The sequence below is a fragment of the Cottoperca gobio genome, chromosome 2 (assembly GCF_900634415.1).
Source record: "Cottoperca gobio chromosome 2, fCotGob3.1, whole genome shotgun sequence".
In the NCBI taxonomy this organism is placed as follows: Eukaryota; Metazoa; Chordata; class Actinopteri; order Perciformes; family Bovichtidae; genus Cottoperca; species Cottoperca gobio.
This window is the reverse complement of record NC_041356.1, coordinates 6,535,510-6,557,019: the sequence shown is the minus strand read 5'-3', so window position 1 is coordinate 6,557,019 and position 21,510 is coordinate 6,535,510. Positions and strand designations below refer to the sequence as shown.

Sequence of the window (21,510 nt, the reverse complement as noted above, 5' to 3'; positions counted from 1 at the left end):
GTCCTGTTGTTCTCTCCCATAACAGTCTTAATTCACCAGTGTACATAACTAATGACAACCTAATGTGCAGTTGTTGTAAATAAGGACCTTGTTTTTTTTTTTTGTATTGTGACATAGTCCAAAATTTAAACCTGTGGAATCACGTGGGGAAGAAAACAAATGGAGAAAATAATTTGATATTTGTGAAAAAGAAGATGTAAAGTGGGGAGGGATTGAAAACATAAAGGGAGGGTGCCTTTTTTCCACTTGTAAAGAAACCTTGATAACACAGCAGCTGCACACAATTTAAATAGCTGTGAAACACCAGGGAGCGCTTGATTATTCCTCTTCATGAATATGTTTGAGAGAAAATAATCCAGCACTTCCAGTTATTTGAAATGCGTTTGGGTATAATGTTGTCTTGGTTTGTTGTATAGCGTCTTGCATGTTCCATATACAACTATGTTATCTTAGTGTAGTCAGTAGAGTAGAAACTAGCAAAATATAAAAAATCTGCATCAGCAACACTGTGTCTGTGGAATTTCTTGCTATAAATGTTGCTTTTATGTAACTTGTTCAAAAAAATAATAATTCTCTGGTCACAGTCTTAATTTAGTCTTGATCCCCCTTTGACCTCGACCTGCCGTTTAGCTGAAGTGTTTGAGTATGAGCTGTTTTTGGAGGTCCTCTGCTTGGCTGTCGCGGTCCTCGGGTCTCTGTTCGAGACACTCGGGCTGCTCCAGAGGGTCGGTCCTCTCCAGAGTCCAGGCGTCTAATCCAGACTGCAGGGAGGCGTTGTGGAGAACGCAGCAGGCCAGCAGGATGGACGAACTCCTCTCTGGAGAATACTGCGGGAGAGGAGACAAAATGCAAAGAATACCATTAAGTCTGATCTAAAAAGCATATATAACTTGAATATCTTTTGACAGGGAGATGTTTATGGGGTCAGATCATAATGAAGTGTATTTCGGGATTTGTGAATCCTTCTGTGTGCATTCATTCATTATGATACAGATCTGACTCCATATAGAGGTTAGCTTAGCTTAGCATAGAATACCTGTAGGTATCCTTTGGTGCCGTCCAAACATCTGAATCTGGTCTGGATGGCTCTGAAGGTTCTGTCCACTATCTCATGTGTAGCAGTGTGGGCCAGGTTATATTGAAGCTCTGCGGGGGATTCTGGGCAGTCCACTGGGGTCATTAACCACTTCCTTAGAGGGTAACGACGGTCACCTTGGAAGCAGAAATCAGAAAAATACTTTAATCTTGGACATTTTCAGACTGTACAGAATGCAAAAAAGTCTGAAATCCACGTCTCACCCAGCAGCCAGCCCTCCTCTGATTCCTGCAGCTGTTTCTGGAGAGCAGATCTTTCTAGAACATCAGTGTCTCTGAGTCCACCTGGCCACTGTGTTTCGGCGCTGAGTAACAACCCTCTGGCATCGCAAACCAGCTGACATCCCACAGAGTGAAACCCCTTCTTGTTCACGTATGAGGAGTCTTCACTGTTTGGAGCTTTGATGGTGACCTGAAGATGAAGGGAAAAAGAATATCGGTTAAGGCTGTCGCCTGCGTACAAAGTGTTCAAAAGTGTTAATATGGAATAACATAGTAAACCTGAACACAGTCCAGCACCCCCAGAACTCCTGGGAATCCTGCCACCCTCTGAAACTCCTGGAAGGACTGGTCTGTGCTGGAGGAATCTCTGTTTGGGAAACATCAATATTGCTCAAAATGTTCTTCCTCTTATTAATGTTTTTTATTGACAAATTTAGTTTGTCTTTTGTTTGTGTTATCGATCAGCTGCATGTTGATAATCACAGCATAATATAACAAAAGCCACCTATGTAATCCAGCATGGTAACGTACCTGTTGAATGTGATGAACTGTGGAGCTTTCTCTACAAGGGCTCTGGTCACGTTAGACACACATCTTGACATCGATGCCTGGCTGATCCCTATAGTATCTCCCATAGATGTCTGGAATGACCCAGATGTGTAGAAGCCCAAAGCAGCCAACACCTGGACCTCAGGACTGATGGCTCTGGACCGCTGAGTACGTCTACACAGAGCCTAACATACAGAAACACATTTTAATTAATAGTTAATTGGATACGATTATTAAAAATGGAGGCTCATCACATACTCACCTCTCGGAGTATTTCCACTAGATACAGAATAAACTCTTTGGGGAAGCCAAATTGCGTGAGGAGGAAATTGTCTGGAACAGAGTCCAGGTCAAAGCGGTCCAGGGTCTTGTGGCCTCGACCGTGTAAGAGTAGATCGCAGTCCAAGATGGCTATTGGGATCGCCATGCTGTGGGCAATAATACATTTACATCAATACATTTTACACCATATTGATGCTGAAATCCATACATTTTAGAAGGTATTCTCCATAACCCTAAATCCCCTAGATATATGTTTGCCCATTCCTCTTTCCTTTTCAACAGTAACTACATATATATATATTTTAATTTGCAAACATATTTTTGTTGTAATTTTATCTAATCAATAGTTATGTTTCTTGTCTATGCACCAATACACTATTACAAATTCCTTGTATGTGAAAACCTACTTGACATTAAACCGGATTCTGATTATTTTGTGATGTATGTTGTTATATAATATAGAGAATAATGCAGCTTTATTTCGTTTCATCTTATTACAATATAGCCCTCTGGAAGAAAACTGTAGACGGTTTGGACTTTCCAGCATGTCCTCAAGTTAAAAGCTGACGTTAGCGTTTGTTATTACTGTATAACTGAATCAAGTCAAGCAAACATGCTAACTAGCTACATAGCTACCTAGCAATTGAGCTTTCCTAATTCAAGCTATGCATGCCTGTGGAGACAACTCTAAAACACACGTAGCTGAATATGTGGAAATGTACGGCATATTTCATATATTTAGCATAGTTAAGGAAAGGGCTCTTACATTTGAAGAAGTCATGCAACACTGATCAACCACAACAAGCCACAGGAACACCCAATTTGCAAAGCACATTCGCACATTCGACACAGGAAGTTATTTACAGATTATCGTTTTATTGTTAAAAGAAACCAAAATATAAATACAAACCAGTATTACTAGTTAATATTCTCAAAATGTCAGTGCGTTATCTCATGTTTTATTTCATATATATATATAGACATTTATTTATTTCTATCTACGAAAGTGCCTTTGTGAAATCGCTGCCATCCAAACACGTCGACATGGAGAAGATAAACAGAAAAGTAGCACAGTTGCTGTTGACGTCTGAATTGGGCGTGTGAATGTTTGTAGAACACAGCGTTTCGTGCTATCTTTAATACATTAATTTGTATTGTATTGAAGCTACGTCCCTAAGGGAAAAGCTAATGTAAGTTTTGCTGTTTTGTGATGAAGTTAAAGTGCGTGGTATTCAGCTAGCTAGCTAACATTAGCCACGGGCTAAAGCTAGTTGGCCAGTGAGTCACCTATCCAGTGCCTGTGCCTCCTCTTTGTGAAACGTAAACGTTTAGTAAATATCGGTGAAATTAAGGTTGTACACTTAAAGTTGTGCTGTAGTGTACCGTGTTGGGTTGTTGTCAGTATTCTGTCGCTTAACATGACCTCCAAACATTATTCGGACAGTTTCATTTTAACGTGGAGGCCTCACTTGCTAACTAATATAAACATGCTATATGGAGAGTTCAAAACCATTTTGAGAAACTATATTTTTCCTTTTAATACCAATAGCAGCATTATCATTGTATTTTGCATTGCTTCCAGTTAGTAGTTGTTAAATTGATAGGTAGCAAAGCACAACATGCTTTGGTTTTGGTAACTGAGCGACTGTTACTGTGGGAATATTCACAAATATTGTTGTTGACATTTATTCAATTTTTCTTAACAATTATTTGTATTTGACGTTTTCAATTCATTATAATTTTCCCTGCAGTAAGTGGCAAAATGAGTCTGTGCTCACCATGCTATATATTGTGTATGTTTACATGCTGCATTGTGTACTATTATTGTATCTTTAACTGTGAAGAACTTTGATACTGCTGTTTTTGAAAAGTTCTATATACATAAACATGTATCCTTATTTATTGTGTTACATTGCTGACCTGCCCAGCAACCATCATCACTCAAATCACTTGAAATAAATGTCAACAGACACACTTTAGGAGTGGTTTACAATCACTGTTTTCAGTTATGTTAATCTCTAATGGGTTGTCTTGTTTGATCGCAGGGTCGTGACAACATGGAGAGTGGCCTGAGTCCCCAGGATAAAAAAGACTTGGACAAGTTCATTAAGTTCTTTGCCTTGAAGGTAAGAAGCCTGCATGATGTTCTTGTTTCCAACATAGGAAATGAATGTAGCGTCTGTGATTGTAGGTCTCTGATGGCTTGGGGTGCATTCTTGTAGCAGTAGTGTTGTTTCCCACACTTCTTTAAAGAGTTGGTTCATTAAAACTGAATAAAACATGTCTTTCCATCTTTGCTGTTTCTCTGGATCCTCATTTACTGCTGACTAGTAAAGGTTTCTTATGTCCTGTTTGTAGACTGTCCAGGTGATTGTCCAAGCTCGCCTTGGAGAGAAGATCTGCACTCGCTCGTCCTCATCGCCTACTGGCTCTGATTGGGTAAAATCATTTTGTAATTCTTTTACCTTTTGCTATTAAAATTGTTGAGCGGATTTACAGTTCACCGTAGATCTTCTCATAATATGTAGCTGGCTTGGACTGTTGGTCTTCTTCTGTAAATATGTTTAAGTGTAAATTTAAGTCTTTTTGGTTATTATTATTATTATTATTATTTCTTGTAGTTTAATTTGGCCATCAAAGACATCCCAGAGGTGACTCATGAAGCCAAAAAGGCACTGGCTGGACAGCTTCCAGGCATCGGACGCTCCATGTGTGTCGAGATCTCTCTGAAGACGTCAGAGGTAAGACCTCCCTCGGACTTTTTGAATAGTAAACAGACCGCTCATTTACTCCTGTATGTTTTAAAAATCAATAAAAAACATTTATTTTTCAGTCCAATTTAATGTTCACCTTTCTGTCTCACTCAGGGTGACTCAATGGAGTTAGAGACTTGGTGTCTGGAGATGAATGAAAAGTGAGTGAATTTTGCTTGTTTTAGTGGCTACATGGTTAAAGAATGTTAATGAAAATAATACGCTTGTCAGTGCTGACAGTGTGTCTGTGCCTCTATGAAGTTGTATAGTTTGCACATGATTAGTTTTGAAGGCCACAGATCTGTGTCTGAGGTGATGGACCTCAGAGATGTGCACAAATTGAATCACAGGCAGCATTTTCAGCAAAGAAAGTGCTGATTCTGACAGTGTGTCAGATGCTTTAAGTTATAAATGGCCCACTTTGTCTCTGCCAGTGTCATTTTGTAGTCTGAAGTGCTGCTTTTTGAAAACTGCTGTTAAATTTTTGTATTTTGTTCATGCTAGAGATTAAATGAGCTGGTCCACAATAGATCCCGACGGCAATACATGAACACAAAAGACTAAATGAGACATTGAAAGAAAGCTGTGATTCTGGCTGTATATTTAGCTGTAAGACATATTGATGTCAGACTTTATCCTATTATTAGATTGACGTTTATTTGTAATAGCGCCACACTGCTGAATTGCAATGAGTCAATGTCTGTCTCTTTTGTAGGTGTGATAAGGACATCAAGGTGTCGTACACCGTCTACAACCGTCTGTCTGTCCTTCTGAAGTCTCTGCTGGCCATCACCAGAGTAACACCCGCCTATAAACTGTCTAGAAAGCAGGGACACGACTATGTCATATTATACAGGTGAGTGGACGGTCTTAAACAGCTGGTTCAACTGCTTTACTGCCAAACTACAGCAGCTTTGTACTGTCTCTTGTTTCATTGAATGACATGCATGACATGTGTCGCCATCTGTTTCTGCCTCTGTCATGTCTAGGATTTACTTTGGGGAAGTCCAGCTGAGTGGATTAGGAGAAGGTAACCTTAAACTGTGGCATGTCGCAAATCACTGAAAACAAGACTTGGTCTTACAGTCACAGGTCCATTTATATGACTGTAGACTTAACTAAATGAAGGTTTTACACAGAGGTGTACGTATGTGTAATAACTTACAGACTAGGGTGCAAAAATATTTTTCAGTTATTTATTCTGGAAAATAAATGTAGTTTTGTGTCTTTTTTGCTTTCTGGTGCTTGCCACATTAAAAATATCCTGAACTGCCAAGGAACCAAATGAAATATTAATCATACAATTTTATTAGTCTTGCAAGTAATAAAAACATACAATAAAAATACTTTATTGATCCCTAGGGGAAATTGGGTTTCGTTACAGTTGCTCCATTTTTAGAATAAAATGAAATAATATAAATACATACAAACATAGAGACTGTAAAGTCAGTCAAATAACATGTAAGACCATTTAGAGTAGTTTCCTAATTAAATACATAAATTATTGTAACATATTATGCCAAAAACAGCATATTGAGGATAAATGAACTAGAAATTACACTGAAAATGTCTCCAACTTGTTTAATAAATTCATGAACTTCTTTACATAAGCTGATTTGAATGTTCACTAACGTTTTGTTTTTTTAAGGTTTTCAGACGGTGCGCGTCGGTGTCGTTGGCACCCCTGTTGGCACGGTCACACTTTCGTGTGCTTACCGCACCAACCTGGCGTTCATGTCCAACAGGTAACTAACACACTGCAGATGAAACAACAAAGTCTTCTTACAAAGAAAAGGAATATTTGCTTTTTTAAGATGAAATGAACATTAGTAGTAAAGTGTTGAATTGTCGTCTTCTGCAGACAGTTTGAGAGGTCGGCTCCTATCATGGGGATCATCGTGGATCACTTTGTGGATCCTCCCGGCAGCGGCCAGCGTCCTGCAAACATGGGACATCCCTGCAACTACAGGTAGCTACAGAAAGCTGTTGAAATGAAGGCAACCATTCATTTTTTAAAATCCTGACATTATCTGCGCAGAGCTGCAGCTGCTGCACTCGAGTCTCAGCCTCGCAACAAACAATTATAAATTATATATGTGTGTGTGTGTGTGTGTGTGTGTGTGTGTGTGTGTGTGTTCAGAGCTCCAGATGATGAGGACGGAGGACCATATGCAGGGGTTCAGGATTCACAGGAGGTCTGCACCACCTCTTTCTCCACCTCCCCTCCCTCACAGGTAAGAGGACACACTCGCTCCTCTTTGACGTCTTTCTTTATCCTGTGACTTCTTCTCTCCATTTTCATACCTGTTTCTTTATTTCACTTTCTCTTTTCTCTCTTTGTCTGTTTTCTTTCCTGTTGTCTTTTTATTGTATGTTTATTTGTGTGTGTGTATGTGTGTGTGTTGCCGCGTTATGTCAGTGTGTGTTTACACTGAGTCCTTCGCCCTCTAAACTGTCTAAGCCCCTCCCTCTGGACAGTCTGCCGCTTCCATTGGCTCCTGGACTTGTCACTCACACTGTGAGTCTATACTGGCCACTGTGAGAGTGTGATGAAAAGCTCTGCTGACTCATACGTTATTGGTTGATTTGGGAGTGTGTGTCATTAATTTTTACCATCATGCCTTTAGACTGTGTGTGGAATCCATCACTTACGTCAGCGCAGAGCTTTATGCACTGTAGCTCCTGTTTCATCGTGTGCCACAGAAGTAAACCCAATTCATCTTTGACCCATCTCAAGAGCATAACTCTGACGTTGTGACAACACAGTGTGTGTCTCCACTGTTCCGCTGCAGTGTTGTGTGAATAACATTCGCTCTTCTTTCTGTCTGTCTCTGTAGCTGTATGCTTCCAGGTTATCATATCATCCTCCAGCAGGAGCTGCTGAGCTCTGTCACCCTGCTGCAAACCAGGTGATACACCAGAACCATATGCACTGATGCGTACAGCTATATCGGTGATATATCGCCTGATAAGTAGCAAAAGAAATGGAGCAGAAATTCCAAATGATCTGTTTGTGGACATTGAGAGACCGTGTTTCTATTACAGAGCAGTGGGCAATATGAGCTGGACTGCCAGTCAGTTACTGGCTATGTCAGCCTTTGCACAATTTGTATTTCGTATTTTCTATAGTAATCTTTATTCTTCAGTTTTTATTATCTATCCCTGTGTGTATCAGTGTTTTGTATGTGTCATATAAGCTACTGGATACCTACATTTCCCTCAGGATAAATAAAGTATATCTATTTTAAAGCCACTATAAATCTGCTCTTCCTCCTAAGGTGTTGCATGCTGGGAAGGAGCATGGAGGGGTTGTGTTGGTTCCTGCCCATCCTTCTCATGGAGCTGATGCTCACCTGACAGTAGAGCACGCCGCCAACACACCTGGCAGCAGGTAATTCTCTCCTGACATGGCTTCAACTCAGCATCGTGCTAACTGGCATGAGGGAAATACTGTAGTAACAACTGTGTAGTAACAACTGTGTAGCTGCTGCGTAGTTCTCCCTAAATGTTCCTGCCTCATAAAACATAGCAGGTGTTGGATTGTTAATCAATATCTAACAATAACTTGGTCATCTCTCTTCCCAGTGGTGATGACGATGGCCCGACGCGCAGTGGAGAAAGAAGGAGGGCTGAAGGGAGGAGTGTTTCTCCCTCTGACCCCGTGGAGTCTCTCAACGCCTTCACGAGGAAAATAGGAGCCTTTGTCAATAAACCTAACGCACCGGTAATTCAAAGATGACGTAATGGTTTTGAAACGTATGAACTTCGTCCAGGAGTGCTGAAGTCTGTAACCGTCCTATAATTGTTTTGTTGTAAATGTAAGAGTACACTGAATTTAGCCATTTGCTTGTGTGTGTAGATAACAGCAGCCAGTCTGGACCTGCCATTTGCTGCATTTGCTCCTCGAGGCCTGGACTCAGAGGAGAATGATCCCATGGTAAAGATGTTTTTATTTCATAACGCAGGAGCATTTGGTTTGTCTTTAAATGGATAATATGATAACAATTACTGAAAGTGACAGATAAAGTTGAGTCTTGGAGTCGTGTTTTGTGTTTCATACAGTTGGGATATCCTCTCTCTGTGTGTGTGTGTCTGTGTGTCCAGGTGCAGCCTCCAGACTCTCCTCCTTGCCCGTCACCCCTGCAGGCCAGCCTCCATTCTCAGGGCTCAGAGGGATCGGGGCAGCAGGATGACTTTGTCATGGTCGACTTTGTACGTACTTTCCTGGCTTTCCACTAGGGTTATAACAAACATGTTGTGAAATATGCATCATGTCATAGACTAGACATATGCTCTTGATTTTTAACAAGAAATCTTTTGTGATCTTAAAGAAAAAGTTTAACATTTTGCGAAATACACTTATTCAAAGTTTAAACGTCTCTTTAACTGTGTGTAGCGTCCAGCCTTCTCTAAAGACGACTTGTTGCCGATGGATCTGGGCACTTTCTACAGAGAGTTTCAGAACCCTCCTCAACTGGCCAGCCTCTCACTTCACATCAGCGCCCAGTCGATGGCCGATGACCTGGTAACACGCCGCTCGTTTATTTTACTCAGATAATGTTTTAAGTAATTTTTCACTGTAAAAACATAAGCAAGCCGTAACAGCGATTTCTGTTTTTATCTTGTCTACAGGACTCACTGCCGGAGAAACTTGCCGTTTATGAGAAAAACATAGACGAGTTTGATGCTTTTGTGGACATGCTCCAATAGGAGAGTGAAGAAGAAATTAGGACTACTGTGAGAAAAGACTAAATAGATGGTGGCAATTGAAAGGGAGAAGAAGAGTGGAGACTCTGTAGACATTTGTCCTGTGAGAATCACAATATTTTAATGTGAAGATCCTTATTTCTGACATCTTCCGCTAAACTTCCTATCAGGCACGTTCAACTTGCTTGTACAGATCACTGTAAATACTGTATTATTTCTTCTGACACTGGCATACACCTCTGGTCTGGTAGTGTTAAATTAAACCTTTTTATTTCTGTGGCACAAATCTGCTCAAGCAGTTAGCGTTTAATCAATTGTCACTTAGACAGCCATGCAATCCATAGACAGACTACCTTCACTCATGATAGTTAAACTAGCTCACTAGAATTGATCCACCCTCCCTCCTGAACACTTCCCCTACATCATGGCCTTTTTGATCATAACGTGAGCGATCAGTGACGCTAGAAATAAACCAATAGTTTGTGTAAAAGGCTTCTTCACAAATGAAATATTGAAAAGCTGGTCTTGGTAAATAAATTGCACTTAGTGGATACAAGCCCTTTGGATAAGAGTTGTAATTAAGAATTGTGACAAACCTGTCATCCGATTAACCTAGCCAGGTGTTCCCAGCTGGTCTGGGGATTTAAACTGCCAATTTTAACTTAAGCAAACATCCCCAATGGAATTTAAAAAGAGTAACCTACTATTCTTTATGTACAGAGATCACATTTTTCTCATGCTGAAACAACTTATTGAACCACTCCATTGCCAGTTTAAAGTATTACCGCATTAGTTTTGGCTACCAAATAGACTGGCAACTGAGTGTACTATAGGTTGTACAGCATGCATATGTATATTTGAGTTTTGTAAATTTGGATAAATGCATTTCCAGCTGTCTACAGAAGAGGCCGGGGTCACCATCAATGACGTTGAGTTTGGTTGAAAGCTTTAATTTAAACTTTTCTTTGCCGTTGGTATAGATGTTCCAATAAAGCATGGCTGCTGTTAAACAACTGATGTGTCAAATGCCTGGGGCCACAAATTCTGTTTATGCTAACACATGCAACACCATTTACGACAAACTGGTATATAGAAGAGACTATGTACACCATAGTCAGTTTTCTAGACAAGTAGACAATCTCAAATACGCATTTATAAACACTTTAGCCGCTTAGCTTAGCATACTGTAAAAAGGACTGACTTCCGGGAGTTGTCATTGCCAGGCAACCAGCCGAGACCTCAGGAATCACTGCGCTACACTAAAGTAGTCCAGCAGTGTTTGTGCAAATCGGACTTTCAAAGATGCTAGCGTAGTTTTTACTTCCGTAAACAATATCAACTGCGGTTGAGGGGAACGAGTTAGTAAATGTGATTTTATTAATCTGCGTCCACCTCCCGCAAATCATCTCAGTTCTGCCCAATATACCTCCGCGAAGTGTGCGCAGTAAGTATGTAGTAACGGCCAGTGTGTAGTTTATTTGTCGGTGAATAAACGACATGCTGTGAAAAGTGAAATGGTTTGTTAGCCCCGAAGCTAGCAGCGACAATTTAAAGGCTATTAAATATTTTAATTTCCCTACATGTGGTCAGTTTATCCAAACAACGCCTGTTGGGAAGTTTGCTGTGTTTCAGCGCTATGGGAGCCACCGGGCACGTGACTGTTGTAGCATACTTTAGCGTGAACCGTCTGCTGGTAATGGCACTTTATTTAGTATGTGGGACATACTGAATGTGGAGACAGCCGACGTCAAGTCTCTTTACAGGCAGATTTGCAGAGAGTAGTATCGATCTGCTAATTATTTACTTAACCAAATGAAAAGAAATCAGAATTCTCCAGTGAAATTTTATTGTTGGTAATTTCTGGAATTCCATCACATACCTGCAGGGCTGCAAAGGGTCAAAACCATAAAGTTAAGAGTATGGTAACACGCATTTCACAAATACTCTACAATTCATGTTCCTCCAACTTACACCGTGTGGCCGTGACCAACTTCAGATTATTGCTCTGATTTTCTGAGAGCCCCTTCTCTTACAATGCTACCTAAAAAAGGGCTGGGAACCATTAAGCAAAACATTTCATCTTCAGACTCATTTCCTGTGAACAGCTACCTGGAAGGCTAATGAGGGAAGCTGCCTAAATCCCCTCTCCCAGAAAACAATGTAAATTTCCTAACTATGTTTTTCTAGAGTTAGCCACTTAACATGCCGTTACTTTTTGAAACAAACCCTCTGAGCTGTGACAGACAAGAGGTCGTTTCCACTGGGCACACGGAACCAGAAAAAAAAAAAATACAAAAAAGAATTTCACAGCTGACAGGCAGTGAAATTCAATGGCTCAGTCCACAAGTATGTCCTGTCCCCATTTCCCCCCACTGTGGCCCCCTCTGAGTCCAACTGTCCAATGAGTTTGTGTTGGGTGTGTGGAGTCCCTCTGGGCATCAACATCAGGGAATGGTTGGAAAGAAAAACGTCCAGATAGAAGACTGATAAGACAGGGACACTTTACTCTGGTTCCCACTTCCTTGGGTACAGGGTGAAAGTCTTTGAGGTGGATGCCAATGTCCTCCATTGTTATAAATATCCAACCTGCTCCCCCATTTGGCTGAGTAGGGGTGACGTTGTATAATAGTGGGGTCAGGGTGGGGGAGGGGCGTTTGAAACCGGCATCCATACACACTACAGATCAGAGCAGGAGGAAGAAGAGGGTGTATGGAGGAGATTCAGGGGCTCAACTTTTCTTCATGGGCTTTTTTAAAGAGCGGGGAGGTGTCCAGGGGTTCAGGCTCAGGCAGTATTCAGTAGGTCCTGTATGGCTTTCTGCTGAGTCTCGTTCAGTGTCGATACACACTGCGTCCATAAACCTCCTGACACCTGGGGGACACACACATGAAAAAAGGGTTGTCGTGTGATTCTTTGGTTTCCTAATCCTCTAGCAAGACTTAGTGGTGTGCGATAAAGGCTCACCTGCACTTGACGGATGACATTTGCCAGACGTGTGCTGCATGCGTCTTCACTCTTAACCGATTCGTTTGCAACTCCGTCTGCGATGATGAGGAAAATTTTAGGAAGGTTGGCATTGTCTGGTCCGAGGACAATGGGGTTGTTGCTGTGGAGAGAAAGAAAAATAATTAGGAGTTTGTACATCCCCTGATTTACAAATAATTTGAGGTATTATTTTTTACATAAGCCACCCCACCTTTCAATGAGGTCGCACAGGAAGTCAAACGTGTGCACGGCCTCTTCTTTGTCCTCGTTGAGCGGTAGCCAGTTGAGCCAATGGGGTAGGATCTCGTTGACATTTACGCACTCCGGTCGAAACCGCATGACTTTTCCGACAGCAGAGATGCAGTTCTCTGTGGCGTTGACGTTCTCCTTGGAGCGCGAGTCAGCTGCCTGGATGACTCCGACTAGCAGGGGGAGGGCCTCTGGATAAGGAAACAGACAAAGAAATTAAATTAACAAAAAGCAACAAGCTGCCAACAACGCCACAAGTGAAGACCCTGGCCAGGCCTTACCTGTACAGAACGGGCGGTAGCTCTCGCCTCCATACTGAGCCATGACACCGACACCATAGGCGGCCGCCTGCCGAACTTCAGGGCTCGTGTCACACAGTGACTGCAACATCGGCCGCAGGAAATACTCGGCATATTTGAAGGAGGCAGGGCTGCAGTGCTCCACCACATCGTCAAAGATGCACAGACCCCACTGTCTGTCTGCCCACGGCCTGCTGGGACACTAAAGACAAGTCCAGTTAGCATTAAACTCATAATCCAACAGAGTGACACCATCTAGTATTCAGTATTAAAAAAATTAATTCTCATTGGACTTTTAGGTAGAGATAAACTTACTATTAGCTGGACGATGAGCTGCAGCAGCTGTTCAAACCAAGGCAGCACCTTCTCTTTGTAACTACTGAACACTGAGTGCAAGATGTCCGACACTTTGGTCAGGATGTACACGTCATTCTCGTCCTGTAGAAATATTATTATTTTTTATTTTTTTAAATCAGGGCTCACATTTTAACGGAATACGTTTTGGACCAAACCATTGAAAGATTTTAACCAGTGAAAAATATTTACCTCGTCTTGCAACGATTCCTCCACCTGCTCGTCATAGTCCTCATCCTGTCTCTTGGCTGTAAAGGACAAAGAATGCTCCGTAAAGATCATGCATAAACACACTTTTCCTTGTATTGACTGAGATCAGAGAGTTCGTTTGGAGAAGAAATGTCAAACTTAAATCCATCTATCTTAATCTAAGTAATAAATATAAATTAAGTCTCACTCTGTCGGAGCTCCTGGTTCTTAAAATGCTCGTCCAGTTTTCCCTTCAAGATGCCGCCCAGCTCCTCAAAATGCTCATTATTCAGACAGCCGTCTCCCATCAACTCAATGCACTTTAGAGAGAAAACAATCACTCAGGTCAGCGACCGAACCCACTTCTTAACATTTTATTAAAATGCTGCAAGGGAACATTTCAGGAAGACAAAGTTACCTTGGCAAAAGAGTGCATGATCTCTGACAGGACGTCAGAGTCTGGCTCTGTGCCGATAGCCTTGATGAGAGCGTCGCACATGAAGTGCCACATCTGGGTGAGGTACTCGGGCCCTCGAACCCGCGCACACTCCAGCAGCAGGGGCATGGACTCGGCCGCCGCCACCCGCACACGTGAGAGAGTTAAGGAAACGCCACCATCAAGCCCCACAGTCTATTATATACTTATGCCGAACAATTATAGTTCAATAAAGTCAGAAGTCAGAGTCTGTAGTGAAAGGATATCATCGTGGAAGTAAAACTTGAGTAGAGGGACCATCAGCTTCACCACCTGCTCCGTGTACTCAACAAAGCCCTCCTTCAGCTCTTTGGCATAACACACCTGGAAAATAAATAAACCACACATGAGCTCAATATCTAGATAGAGATAAACAATGGCTTTACATCAATGCTCTGCCAAACCTGCCACGCCAGTAGTGGATTGGACTACTCACCAGCATCTGGCAGGCAGTGGCCTTCTCCTCCAGGCCGGCTGTCTTGATGCCGAAACTCTGCTGGTCTCCCAGGTTGACAAACTCCCAGCCATCGTCCTCCGATATGTTCTCCATGTCCTGGGCTACAAGCCAGACAGACTCAAGTCAAATAATGCATCTTTCATTTTGTTTATTTGACATCGTAGTTGAAAACCTGTTACTTACTGTCGAGCAGGGCCACCTCAGGCTTGATGGAGGCTGTCTTCATCAGGGGACCCATCACCACAGGCAGGTACTGCTGAAACTCCTTCCCCAGGATCTTACACATCCTGGCCCAGGCGGAGATCATGTAGGAGATCTAAAAACACAAGCAACAAAAATCAGGTTGACTAACTAATATAAATAAAAAGACAAAACCGGATTGTTCAATGTTCTGTTCCAGTCCACCCACCTGAGGATCGTCATCCTCCAGATCATTGAAGTCTGTCTGGGTTTTGAGGAGCAGCTGCATGACGGCCGAGGCATCTGGCATGAACTAGTAACAAAAGGGGCAGATGTGTAGATGGCAGCCTCTTTATTTTAAGTCTAGTTTCCCCATCCTGAGCAGACGTACCTTCTCCTTGCCGACAGCCAGGCCGATGAGGCTGATGCACTCTATGGTCTTGCCACGCAGCAGCCGGAGCTCCTTCTGCACGGCGTTCTCTACGATGTGTTTGAGCGAGGGCATGAACAGGTCGTAGTACGGCACAAACTTCTCCTCGGCGGTGTCGGCCACCGAGGCGATGGACGTCACCACCTGCTCCAGGACCAGTTTGGTGCCCTTCTGGATCAACTGGGGGGAGAGAAGAGGACACATTTAATGTAGGACACTGAGGTTAGTGTGTTAGCAGGGGCTACAAGTCTACAGATCTTTTTTTAAGTGAAGATTGGTACCTCTTGCAGCTTGGCTACCATGATAACGTGAAGGTGCTGCACTAAGCTGTCCAGATAAGGGATCAGCAGTGATTTGGGACAGTCCTCTGTAAAGTTGATGAGGGCGGCGGCAGCGTGCGCCTGCACCCGAGGGTTACTCTGGTCCTCCATGGTCTGAAGCAGGGCTGAGATTACCTGGAAGGGAGGAGGGTGCACAGTAGTGAACATTTACTATGTGAAATGTGAACCTGCATCCTATTTCCTCTCTAATCTATTGCATTAGATTGCAGAGGGGTATTATTTACCTTGTCGTGGAATTTCTTTTGGAAGGTCGGAGCAAAGTCTGTGGCCATTTGTCCAATAGCATTGCATGCAGCATAGCGAACCCGTGGGTGCTAAGGAGGGAAAAGGCAGCTCATCATTACCACAAAAATAAATCCTGATTTATGGCATAATTAGCAGCCCTACGATGTGCTGTATTAAAACAATAGAGTTTCAAGTAGTTTCTTACGGGATCGGCGCAGAAGATCAGGACGAAGCTGACGATCTCTTGGAGGATGGCCTCCATCTGCTGGTGGCAGCCCTCGCCGATGGCAGACAGCGCCATCAGCCCGGCGTGGCGGTACTTCCAGTCAGCTGGCGACAAACAAAGCGGGTTGATCTCATGTTCAAGGTAAACATTATAAAGTGAGAGTTTAAATCTCTTTAATCAGCAGGTTTAACTTACGGTTCTGCAGCATCTGCATGATGTGCTGTTTGATCATGGGCAAAATTATCTTCCCTCCCAGACCACACGCGATTCTGTCGAGGGCGCTCTCCCCAGCCACAGCGTTACTGGGTGGAGGACAAGAAACCAAATCACGTGAACACATTTTCAAACCTTGTGCACGAGTGTTAACGCTGATGTACGAGGCCTTACCTGTCAAAGTCATCGTCCTCCAGCTCATCAGCCATGGCCCACTCGTCATCATCCTCGAGGTCCACCATCATAGCCAGCATCTGGGGCACTGAAGACAACACAAATATTAGTCTCAACTTGGCGGAATGCATGAGGGAGACAGTTTTGGTTAAATTGATCGTGAACCATATCCTCACCACTCTGAGCCACGATGGTCGTGTGTTTCCTCAGCATGGCTGCTGCAGTCTCAGATAAGGTGACGATGACCTCCAGTGCCAACTGCCTCTGCATGTTTGTCAGGTTGGTGTCGGCACACAGCTGAAGAGACATGGCAACATGTTGGTCACATAGGAGACAAGTCAAAAAACATTGTTTATTTTTGCATTAGGGTGCTCTGACTCACCTTCAGACAGAGCTGCAGAGTGGGCTCCAGGTTGGGTCTCAGGTATTTGGGTGCAGTGTCTGCGATTTCCACTAAGGACTTGAGCACAGAGTCGTCTGCCTGGTAGCACGACTCGTTCACTGCCTGATTAAAAACAGAAGCTATGGTTAGCGTTACAAATTCAAACATTCATATTCAGCAGTGGCATGCTGCGATTGCTGGATTTACACCACAGGTTTAACCGCCACCTTCCATCAAGAGTCCCACAAGAAAATGCTAAACACAGCTGCAATAGAGCTTTGCTGCAGCTCTGTACATCAAACAGGCGGTCACTTTTACTGTATGGGACAAGCAAGCATTAGCTAATGTATACATATCAGACTAGAGGATATGCAACATTTAACTTTCATTACAGAGTCTCAAGAGGCGCATTTAGAAATGTACACCGACTGCTTAAAAGCCATTACCATGCCTTAAACTTTTGGGACATATTAGATAGCACCCGTAACTAATTGAGGTCACCGTATCAAAAAAGCCACTCAAAACTGACTTAAGATGAAGACGCGAGGGTCCTGCCGTCTTACCTGCAGGATGCCTGGCAGCAGGTCAGAGAAGTGCTTCAGCAGTGCCGTGTTGCTTTCATTTGACAGAATAAAGGACGCTGCAGCCCGGGCCGCCAGGGTGCGAATCTGAGGGATGATTTTGAAGAAAGTAAATAAAATGTACAGTCTTATAAAATCAGGGTATCAACTTCCCCTCTTATGAGATCTTACATGTGGGTTGTCCTGGTCCTGCATGCATTGAACAAGCATGCGCTTGATAACCTCCATATAATGCTGCTGCTGGTTGCCGAAGATTCCTGGGAAGTTCCTGAAGAGGCCAAGACGCACAAGTGTCAGCCACTCGACATACAAGCAAGTTGACTTTTTGGTGCAACTATATGGTCTAAATAAAAGACTTGGGATGAAGCGAACAGGGGCTCACCAGAATATGTGCAGGGCAGATTCTCGCAGGCTAACATTGTCCGAGTTGACGGAGTCGAACAGAAACTTGAGCACCTCTGGCCACTGGTTGTTCCCATCATCATCTGAATAAAAGAGGAATATCAGTTTTATAATCAACACCCTATATTTGACAATTTTGTCACAACATTATAAAATAGAAAAAAATGTAAAGAGGTGCATTACCAATGAGGTTGCGGGTGAGCTCGGCTGCAATGTCGCAGACCTTCTTGCGGATGTTCGGCGAGGTCTCGTGCTGGATGCTGGTCAGCAGCTCCGTCTTGATGACCGTCTGCATCTCCAGGGTCAAGCCCGGGTAGATCTCCTCGAAGGACGACGACAGCAGCCGCCTCAGCAGCACTGCCGCCATCTGTTTGACCTGGGTGGACAAAAAACAAAAACAAATAGTTGTCATCATGCTTCTTACCGTGGCCCCAACATGAGACATCATTTTTATTATTTTAACAAACCAGACTGATAATTGCTGGTTTGTTTAGACAGTGTGTTTTTTGTAGTATATTTGATCCCAACACAATGATTTAAATAAGTGTCACTGAACAAACACATACAGCAGTCAATGGTCAAAGAAAAACAAAACACGCTGACAAAACCTGGAGCATCTCAGAAAGGCACAGTCACTCTCCCTGGGCCCAGCACCTCTCTGCCTGCTCCCATTTCAATACTCTAAAAATATCAGCCTTGAGGTAAAGAAAAGGAGAGGAAGCATGAGGGACCCAGCAGCTGGTGAACTGAAGAGTAAACATAACTACCCAAATGCCAAAACCGTGACTCATAACACGCCTTAGTGTCAGGCCGGGGCGAGAGCCCACGTGTGATGGCAGTACTACATTCTTAAAATGCCATCGATGTGGCACCTTTTCCAAAGCGGAGACATTATCTATGTGGGTTAGATATTACCCTAACCCACATATATCAGTGTTACGTGTACAAACCTCCTCTGCAGCAGATGCATCTCGGATGGCCTGCAGCAAGAATGTGATCTTGGTCTGGCCCACGATAGTGTCATAGGTCTCCTGCAAAGACAATAAATGGACAGTGGTTTGGGTGAGACACGCATTACAGATGCACACTTTCAGCCCCGTGAAACATTAATCTCTACCAGTGAGTGTTGTGTTCACTTTGTTGCCGTCACAAAGAAATGGCATTTTGCACATGCCTGTAATTCCACACAGATGCTGAGATTGGTTTATAATTGAATCAAACTTTATGGAGGAAGTAAAAGACATGGGTGTGGCTATTCAAAAGCTTGAGTCATTCACTGGGTGTTAATAATAGCTTATGTTTACGGTAAAATGAGCCTCACAACATGTTTGTACTGTAATCCAGAAATTCCATTTTCAGTAGTGAAATAAGCAGGATAAATTAAAACTTAGAGTTGTACATCATAATAAGAGTTGAGTAGAACTTTTGAATTCATTGCTGAGGATCAGTTTGGACACTTCAAATCTCCAACATCATGGGACATGAATCACAGAGGGCGAAATGTAACATAAGGCTGGTTGTTCTGTGCATTTGGATTGGTCTCTGCATTTCTTTTGTGGCTTTAATGAAGCAACAGCAAACACACACATGATGCTCTATGGTGATGCAGAGCAACCCTGGGTGTGTGATCTAAGGAACACATCAGATGATCATGAGCAAGTGGTGCCAATGATAAACAATTGCTTTATTCGGCCATTTCGGCTGGGAAAACAAGATTATGTGACCATAAAACCTTAAATTGATTTGAGTGTTTGTTTTTAAGAGTATACATTTCCATGACAGACAGTACAGAGAGGAGCATCACTGTGGAAACATTATGAGGGAAAGAAACCTGATAACTAACCAAACACGTTTAAATAAAAGCTGTAAACATATGGGCAACTCCTGCCATAACTTGATCGCTCATAATAATCGGATTTCAGTTGGCTCACTGTTATCGGCCTTAAATAAAATAAAAATAAAAACATTCAAGGGCTTGTACTAAACACCAAGCATATGTGGAAAAGGGCCATCTTCTCAACTTTAAAGTTCCATCTATTTAGGACTGCAACAATATTGTACTTCATGGCTTGCAATCCCTTGCATCACATATTGACGGGCTGAACTAGGGATCTGGACACCTGCAAAGGTTTAGTCACTGTTAATATATGGCTTTAAAGTCCTCTACAGATGGATCAATTCCTTTTGTGTGTGCAAGACAGAAAGGGATAGTTTCTATAAAAGGATGGATTCCAATGAGCTTAGTAACGCGTCAGACAGTCTGTGGTTTGTAAAGAAAAAACGCTGACTGTCAGTGAGGGCTGAGTCTGATAAGAGTCAACCACCTCATCCAAAAGTCTGGTGCTGAAGAGGTAAACTGTGGCAACAATGCTTTGCCGCGACAAGAGGCTCATCGTGGTGGGGGAAAGTGAATAGGCCAGCTAGATTCACCCCAAACAAATCCTCTAGAGAAGCTAATCCAGTGAGTGGATAAACAGAGACGAGCCTTCACATGTGACGCAACTGAAAGTGAGACAAATAGCTTCACGAGTTACATTATACCAAACCAGAGCACGTTTTAAACTGTTGTTTTGAACTGACTTAGATCAAAATGACTGAAGGCCATTGCATAAGCCAACATAGCTCGCCCTCTAAATGAGGTGGACCCCTCACTCCATATGTAACCCTGTTCATTTTGCTGCTCAGCATTACACCCAATTTATAGCGTGACATGCATGTTTGCATTTAATTCCTAAAGTCCTTTCTCTAATATTTTTACCACTCTGTTCAGCGCCGCCCTGCTAGCTAATGAAACTAGCAACAGTGTAGTAGCTCCTTAGCTTCATGCTACTTCCTGTACTCCCCTAGCTATATGACTAGCTTCACTGTCAGCTGGAGAATGTGGGATTGGTGCCCAACAATCGGAACATTTCACTTTGAATCAAGCCGCCTGAGTGTGACACGAACACGGACAACCACATAGTGTCAAGACTGTGCTCGTCTCAATGTGATCTAATGCTACACAATGTCTACACAACATGGTGATGGTAGTTAGCGTTAGCTGACTAGTAACTCAGTGTCGGCATCAGATTGCACGTGGGCTACCGAGCTTGACGTGAAAGCTCCCTGCGCGCGCGGCCAGACTGGGTAGCTAGGCGGTTAGCTTCTGCTAACCTGATCGCACTGCTTTCAACAATCGCCAAACTTGTCACCCGTGAAATCAGCTACGTTTTGTTGTCTCACCTCTGATTGCTTCCTGATGTTGTTGTCAGGGCTCATCAGGTTACCCAGCAAGAGGTAGAACTGCTGCTGCTGTTCCGCCATTGCAGTAAGATCCAAAAAGACCAGCCGGGTGGAGAAGCGGCGAAATGAGCCCGGCAGAGCCTGCTTCTGCTTCGGTCACACAATGCCCATTGGCTTTCTTTAGCAACTATACTCGCCATTCATTGGACCAGAGACCTGCATCAAACGCACGCCATTGGCTCACACGGGTTCTCAGCGTCTATTGGATGGAATCGACACAGAAAAGTGAATGCGTTGTTCCTGCTAGCTAATAATGAATTACCAAAGCGCGGGAAATAACTACATCAGTGCTAGCAAAACAGAAGCAGTGCTTTGCTGTTGTACATGTCTATTAGCAGTGGTGGAAAGTAACTAAGTACATTTACTCAATTACTGTACTTAAGTACAATGTTGCGGTACTTTAGTATTTACACAAATGCCACTTTAGACGTATTTCAAATGGAAGTATTGTTCTTCTT

General features: G+C 43.0%; 3 protein-coding genes across 5 annotated transcripts; 1 reads left to right on the top strand and 2 right to left on the bottom strand.

Moving 5' to 3' along the window:
- Window positions 1-30: 30 nt before the first annotated feature.
- On the bottom strand, window positions 31-2,987 carry harbi1 (harbinger transposase derived 1). 2 transcript variants are annotated; one of them, XM_029448800.1, is made up of 7 exons: window positions 2,915-2,987; window positions 2,129-2,294; window positions 1,849-2,051; window positions 1,597-1,684; window positions 1,300-1,507; window positions 1,037-1,212; window positions 31-827 (listed from the first exon to the last, which is right to left on the bottom strand). In XM_029448800.1, exons 2-7 carry the CDS (start codon window positions 2,291-2,293, stop codon window positions 627-629), a joined length of 1,041 nt encoding a protein of 346 aa, XP_029304660.1. In that variant the 5' UTR covers window position 2,294; window positions 2,915-2,987; the 3' UTR covers window positions 31-626. The 2 variants fall into 2 exon arrangements, with proteins under 2 accessions (XP_029304660.1, XP_029304669.1); XM_029448809.1 differs by lacking the exon at window positions 2,915-2,987 and adding an exon at window positions 2,785-2,806.
- A 196-nt stretch (window positions 2,988-3,183) lies between these two features.
- atg13 (ATG13 autophagy related 13 homolog (S. cerevisiae)) lies at window positions 3,184-10,622 on the top strand. 2 transcript variants are annotated; one of them, XM_029448703.1, is made up of 18 exons: window positions 3,184-3,338; window positions 4,194-4,274; window positions 4,507-4,587; window positions 4,770-4,889; window positions 5,016-5,062; window positions 5,617-5,757; window positions 5,891-5,931; window positions 6,550-6,646; window positions 6,763-6,870; window positions 7,042-7,135; window positions 7,321-7,419; window positions 7,739-7,810; window positions 8,180-8,292; window positions 8,487-8,625; window positions 8,761-8,838; window positions 9,006-9,113; window positions 9,298-9,426; window positions 9,534-10,622. In XM_029448703.1, exons 2-18 carry the CDS (start codon window positions 4,206-4,208, stop codon window positions 9,609-9,611), a joined length of 1,614 nt encoding a protein of 537 aa, XP_029304563.1. In that variant the 5' UTR covers window positions 3,184-3,338; window positions 4,194-4,205; the 3' UTR covers window positions 9,612-10,622. The 2 variants fall into 2 exon arrangements, with proteins under 2 accessions (XP_029304563.1, XP_029304570.1); XM_029448710.1 differs by lacking the exon at window positions 7,321-7,419.
- Window positions 10,623-11,436: 814 nt separating this feature from the next.
- kpnb3 (karyopherin (importin) beta 3) lies at window positions 11,437-21,157 on the bottom strand. Its single transcript, XM_029448603.1, has 26 exons — window positions 20,993-21,157; window positions 18,721-18,801; window positions 17,954-18,146; window positions 17,751-17,853; window positions 17,540-17,636; window positions 17,351-17,455; window positions 16,788-16,910; window positions 16,582-16,702; window positions 16,406-16,493; window positions 16,214-16,320; window positions 15,998-16,122; window positions 15,792-15,881; window positions 15,508-15,681; window positions 15,188-15,406; window positions 15,026-15,109; window positions 14,800-14,932; window positions 14,596-14,717; window positions 14,387-14,483; window positions 14,103-14,275; window positions 13,893-14,004; window positions 13,688-13,743; window positions 13,457-13,579; window positions 13,124-13,343; window positions 12,805-13,033; window positions 12,573-12,714; window positions 11,437-12,479 (listed from the first exon to the last, which is right to left on the bottom strand). The coding sequence occupies exons 1-26, from the start codon at window positions 21,071-21,073 to the stop codon at window positions 12,393-12,395; spliced, it is 3,285 nt and encodes a 1,094-aa protein (XP_029304463.1). The 5' UTR covers window positions 21,074-21,157; the 3' UTR covers window positions 11,437-12,392.
- Between the last annotated feature and the right edge of the window lie 353 nt (window positions 21,158-21,510).

Coding starts and splice junctions, on each gene's coding strand:
- harbi1 (XM_029448800.1), bottom strand. CDS start 2,293: ATGGCGATCCCAATAGCCATCTTGGACTGCGATCTACTCTTACACGGT. Junction 2,052..2,128: donor TAGTGGAAATACTCCGAGAG/GTGAGTATGTGA, acceptor TCTGTATGTTAG/GCTCTGTGTAGACGTACTCA. Junction 1,213..1,299: donor AGAGGAGGGCTGGCTGCTGG/GTGAGACGTGGA, acceptor TCTGCTTCCAAG/GTGACCGTCGTTACCCTCTA.
- atg13 (XM_029448703.1), top strand. CDS start 4,206: ATGGAGAGTGGCCTGAGTCCCCAGGATAAAAAAGACTTGGACAAGTTC. Junction 6,871..7,041: donor GGACATCCCTGCAACTACAG/GTAGCTACAGAA, acceptor GTGTGTGTTCAG/AGCTCCAGATGATGAGGACG. Junction 8,293..8,486: donor GCCAACACACCTGGCAGCAG/GTAATTCTCTCC, acceptor CTCTCTTCCCAG/TGGTGATGACGATGGCCCGA.
- kpnb3 (XM_029448603.1), bottom strand. CDS start 21,073: ATGGCGGAACAGCAGCAGCAGTTCTACCTCTTGCTGGGTAACCTGATG. Junction 16,494..16,581: donor GACCATCGTGGCTCAGAGTG/GTGAGGATATGG, acceptor TGTTGTCTTCAG/TGCCCCAGATGCTGGCTATG. Junction 15,407..15,507: donor TGGTAGCCAAGCTGCAAGAG/GTACCAATCTTC, acceptor CTCTCCCCCCAG/TTGATCCAGAAGGGCACCAA.